Genomic DNA, 5337 nt, shown 5'->3' with positions numbered 1-5337 from the left:
AATAAGCCTCCTTTCAATACAGCTGGGAGGTCAGTGTCCAGGGCTATTTGTCCTGCAGGGAGACTGGGGGAGCTGTTGGGTTACTGGCTTTGAATTTGATACAGATTTGTTTGTTTTTATATGTGAAGTCAGTGTTTGGCATATTTTATTTCTTGATTTTGCTTTTGAAGAAGCCTGAGTTTGGGGTTGAAGTATTTGTTCATTCTGTTTGCCAAGTTGACTGTAAAATTATACCATTTGGGAATGGCAAAGCATTAAGAGGTTTTCCCAAGTGACCAAAAATTCAAAATACGTGGAGACATATTTTGCAGGGAAATTAGCTGTCAGTGAGCATGAAGTAAAAATGATAAGAGCATAGGCAAAGGAAGCAGCCTACAGTATCCTGTAAAGCTACTTTCAGCTGCTCTTTTATTCACAAGGGGTCGCCACAGAACGTAGCTCCGCATGACGAATGCATTTCATGACTTATCTACTGCAAGTTTTGTAAATTATCTAAATTTAACTGAAGAAGCTGAAACTGATGTTTCAACATGTGGAATGATTTCTAAACTTCAGGTTTTAATTTACTCTGACAGGAACTGAAGAAGCTCGGGCTGGGCAGTGATGTGGATTTGCATGTACACGAGGTTCCTGTTGAGTACCAACAAGTCCAGAGTTTGGTTCCTTCATTATGGAAGCAGTATCATCCACTGGTAAGAGGAGAGCCTAATTTAACCTGACAGCATTATTGCGCTTTAAGACTGCCGTCCCCCAACCTTTTTTGCGCCACGGACCGGTTTATGTCCAACAGTATTTTCACGGACCGGCCTTTAAGGTGTTGCAGATAAATACAACAAAATAAAACCAGTACCAGTACCAAAAAGAAGATGTATTCGTAACACACGGGAAAAGACCCAGGGACACAGACTTAACCATAAAAACTATTAAAAAAAAAAAAAATAGCGCTAAAAACTGAAATCATGAATTTCACACCGGAGCCTCAACTCTTGCGGCCCGGTACCAAACAACTGGTCCATGGCCCGGGGGTCGGGGACCGCTGCTTTAAGAGTTAGAAGCCCCGATGAACAATACGATGAATTATGGGCTTGAAAGTGCCTTTGTTAAAAGCTCGCTATGAAGGGGCTACATTGTAAAATTCTGCTTGAGCTTTTATCTTGAGTTTCCTTGCTTTTTTTTGTTTCAGTAAAATAATCCTAGGCCCTGTTTCAAGAGCATGGATGCCTCAGGTGTAAGGGAAGCCTACAATAGTCTAGTCATTCTGACTTTGTGTTTTTATTGTTTTCTTTGTTGGACAGTTGGTAGTTCATGTTGGAGTTTCGGGTATGGCCACAACTGTCACGCTGGAGAAGTGTGGAAGAAATCATGGTTACAAGGGCCTGGACAACAGCAGCTTCTGCCCCGATTCACAGTGCTGCGTTGTTGGAGGCCCAGACTGCATCAACTCGATCATTGACATGGAATCGGTCTGCAAAAGAGTGAATGCATCAGGGCTGGGAGTAGCCGTGTCTGTCTCCAGAGATGCCGGGAGGTCATTATTTAATGTGTTTTTTCTCTTTTACCAAGTTGTGTATCTTTATCCGTCCAACTTTTGCATGTACTGCTCACATGGCGGTACTTTTAAATAGAGATGGCTAGCTCAGAACTCGGCACAGATATGTTGCTATGATTGTAAATATCAGCGTTTTCTGCTGAAGTTCAATTTTTGGAGCCTGACTAATATTTTTTTTTGTTTTTTGAGGCAAATGTTTGAAAGAAACTGTAATCACTATTTTTACTATAATGAGAGATCGAAAACAAAGTTCCCAGTGATGAACAGACAGAGAACTTTGACTTGAATCTGAGCTTTCTGGAGTTTATTTTTATATTTTCTCATGGTTTGAATTTAGGCTTTTTGAAAGTTTCTACACTAGGCTGACAAATTAGCTAGTTGCTAGTTGCAGTGATAAATGCACTTAAGCTGCTAAACTGATGCTTTACTTGAAGTAAAGTCTGTCTTAGTTGAATCTAGAAGTTTTGACTGAAGCTTTAAGCTTTACATTTCAGAGGCAGCCTGAAATTGTTCTGCTAGGCCACAAACAGCAGTGTTTCTGATATACTGACAGCTGTCAGGCTATAGTAATGATATAAACAGTAGTCACGTTATGCAGTTTGGCCTTTGGGAAAAGGCAAAATATGTTTACTGCTGTCAAGGTCTAGCAGTGACATAACAATGCTTCAGTGTGACAGGTAGTGATCAGGGCCCTTTGAAGGTATGTGCACGGTTGAGTGGCTCAGCTGAGAGGCGAGTTTGCGTCATGGAAATGCTGTTTTATTGTTTGTTTGTGTTATGGAGTCAGTCTCTTCATTTATTAAATACCGTGCTCCCTTCTTTGACAGGTATCTCTGTGATTTTACCTACTACACCTCTCTGTACCTGAGCCACGGCCGCTCTGCCTTTATTCATGTGCCTCCTCTTGGAAAGCCTTACAGTAAAGAAGACCTGGGTCGTGCACTGCAGGCCGTCATCCAGGAGATGCTGGAGCTTATGGACCAAGCTGAGGGGAAGATTCACTGCCAACAACACTTCCACTAAGTGACCTCCATATACCAACTAGCCTCTCCAGCTCTTACCACACAAGAGAAATTGCACTTAATCACAAGTAGCCAAACCTCCCCCCCCCTTTTTTTAAACTGTATCTTTAATTGGTAATAATGACACTTCACAGTATAATCTGCTTTCAAAGTTTGTCTTGCTTCTTGCTTCTTGCTTTGCTAGGCCTGATTCTGTTACAGTCTCATTGTAACGTAAGCTTTAAAAGAACTGGAAGCATTCTGACATTGGAGCAAAATGTGAGGAAAAACCAGATAAACACAGGAGCAAAATGCTGCTTGTGTTGTTCACATGCGGACGCAGCAAGTGGTCTCTAATGTGGCAGATATTATAACCTGTAACCCCAAATGTGACTCCTAATAATGCACCTTATAGGGGTAGGGTTATTAAAATTATTATAGAAGACACATTTGGGGGAAACTGTAATCATAATGGTTCTTTCTCTGATTTTTTTTTTCTTACTTGGTCACAATAGGTTTCACGTAGCACACATAAAAGTCTGCATTATGGATTAATATGAAACATCCAGCAGTAAACTGCTCATTTTATTTTCCTTCACATATTCTCCTCTCTGTATTCTAAAGCTTATCTGTGCTTTTCTCATTTATATTGAATTGTTTTCTTGAGTCCTTTTTCTTTATAAGAAGTTGTAAATTTGCCTTCTTTGACAAAGGTTATTTAAATCAGGGAACGGGTTGGTTCCAGCTCACATTTCCCCAGTTTGTCGACCCAGTTCTGACAGAAACACCCCCTTCTTTCCACCCCCCACCCCCACTGAGATCTGGCCCCGGGATGTGCAATGTTACTTCACAGATCTCATTCATTGATTCAGTGGGATAATTATGTCATACATCAAGGCTGCACAACTGGATTTTAACTGTAGAAAGTCTGTATTAAACTGTAACAGATGAGTTATATAGAGTGAAGTAGTTCATATCATGTAGCCTTGTTGTTAAAGCGCACTTTGGGCATGACTCTCCCAGACTCACTGGATGGTGAAATAGTGACACTTGCTGTGATTTGTGTCTGAGGATGCCTGCTGGCTTTGACATTGCATATTTTATCTTAAACCTTTTGGAAATCATTCTTTTGTGGTTGTGCAGCTCTAACTGTTTCCTTGATTAACTTTCTGTCGTTCCTGTCATTAAATCAGGTGTAGCTGCTTATTTTATCTGAGAATCTGATTTGATGAAGTTGGACTTGGCTTTCAGTCAGAATTGGGCCTCCTGTCTTTTCTGTAGCACTTGGTTTCTTTCTTTTCTTGTGTATTTCAGTTTTACTTGATCTGGAATTTGGACAGCATTTCTCAAGCAATGTGAAAGCTTCTGTTTTGTTTTTATTTTCTGTCACTTTAACTTGTGTAGCTTTCTAGACCTCCATTGTCAACCCTTTTCCTCACGGTGATTATGACGTAGAGCAGGAATGCATGGCGATGGCAGTAACACTCCCAGAGTAAAAGCTCTTTTTTTTCTTTTTTAAAAAAAAATTTGGATTGTGTTGTGTTTTGTCATCTCGATCACTCCCTGGCTCCTGAGAATCTGACTGCCTACACCTAACACAGCTTCAGTTCAAGTCATTTTGGCCTGTAATCATTTATATACTGCTAAATACAGTGTTCATGCCCCAACGATAGATCTGCAGTGGTGTGAAAACGTGTTTGCTCGCTTCCTTTTTTTTTGTATGTTTGTCACACTTAAATGTTTCAGATCATCAAACAAATTTAAATATTAGGCATAGATGACCCAACTAAATGCAAGATGCAGTTTCTAAATGAAAGTGTTCATTATTTAGGGGAACCTACATGGCCCTGTGTGGGGAAAAGTGATTGCCACCCAAACCTAGTAACTGTTTGGGCCACCATTACTAGAAACAACTGCAATCAAGCGTTTGCAATAACTGGCAATGAGACTTTTACAGTGCTGTGGAGGAATTTTGTCCCACTCATCTTTATAGAATTGTTGTAATTCAACCACACTGGAGGGTTTTAGAGCAGAAACTGCTTTTTTAACTTTGCCTAGGCCACTCCAAAGCCATTCAGAGTTGGACTTGCTGGTGTGTTTTGGATCATTGTCCTGCTTCAGAACCCAAGTGCGCTTCAGCTTAAGGTCACAAACAGATGGCCGGACATTCTCCTTCAGGATGTTTTGGCAGACGGCAGAATTCCTGGTTTCATTTAGCACAGCGAGTCTTCCAGACCCAGAGGCACCAAAACAGCCCACCACCATATTTTACTGTTGGTATGATGTTCCTTTTCTGAAATGCTGCACAGAACATTTTCCTAGCTCTCTTGGGGATGATCAAGATGTTTTTGGCAGATGTGAGATGAGTCTTTCTCTTGTTTTTGGTCAGCAGTAGTTTTCTCCTGGAACTCTCCCATGGATGCCATTTTTGCCCAGTCTGGTTCTTATTGTTGAATCATGAGCTGTGACCTTAACTAGACAAGTCTGTGATTCTTTAATTTTATTCTGGATTCTATTGTGACCTCCTGGATGAGTCCTTGCTGTTCACTTGGAGTCATTTTGGTGGGCCAGTCACTCCTGGGAAACGTCACCACTGTTCCAAGTCTACTCCATATGACATAATGACTTTCACTGTGGTTCACTGGAGGCCCAGAGCCTTAGACGTGGCTTTGCATTCCTTCCCAGACTTTATTGCTCAGGTGTTTCTTTAGATTGTGGCATGATGTGTTGCTTTTTGAGATATTTTAACCTGCTTCACTTTGTCAGACAGATTATAGTTAAGGATTT

At 40.9% G+C, this 5337-nt stretch overlaps 1 protein-coding gene across 1 annotated transcript in view; it reads left to right on the top strand.

Moving 5' to 3' along the window:
• LOC102193939 (pyroglutamyl-peptidase 1) overlaps positions 1-4502 on the top strand; it is a 6862-nt gene extending 2360 nt beyond the window's left edge. Inside the window, exons 3-5 of the mRNA XM_005730203.1 lie at positions 576-692; positions 1296-1528; positions 2377-4502. Of these exons, the coding sequence (XP_005730260.1) occupies positions 576-692; positions 1296-1528; positions 2377-2572 (546 nt within the window). The 3' untranslated portion in view covers positions 2573-4502. The remainder of the gene's footprint in view (positions 1-575; positions 693-1295; positions 1529-2376) is intronic.
• The last annotated feature ends 835 nt before the right edge of the window (positions 4503-5337 follow it).

This window comes from Pundamilia nyererei, unplaced genomic scaffold, assembly GCF_000239375.1.
Source record: "Pundamilia nyererei isolate P.nyererei 1_Seehausen unplaced genomic scaffold, PunNye1.0 scaffold00036, whole genome shotgun sequence".
NCBI classification, from domain to species: Eukaryota; Metazoa; Chordata; class Actinopteri; order Cichliformes; family Cichlidae; genus Pundamilia; species Pundamilia nyererei.
Note: the sequence above shows the minus strand (reverse complement) of the source record. Positions and strands in the feature narration are given on the sequence as shown.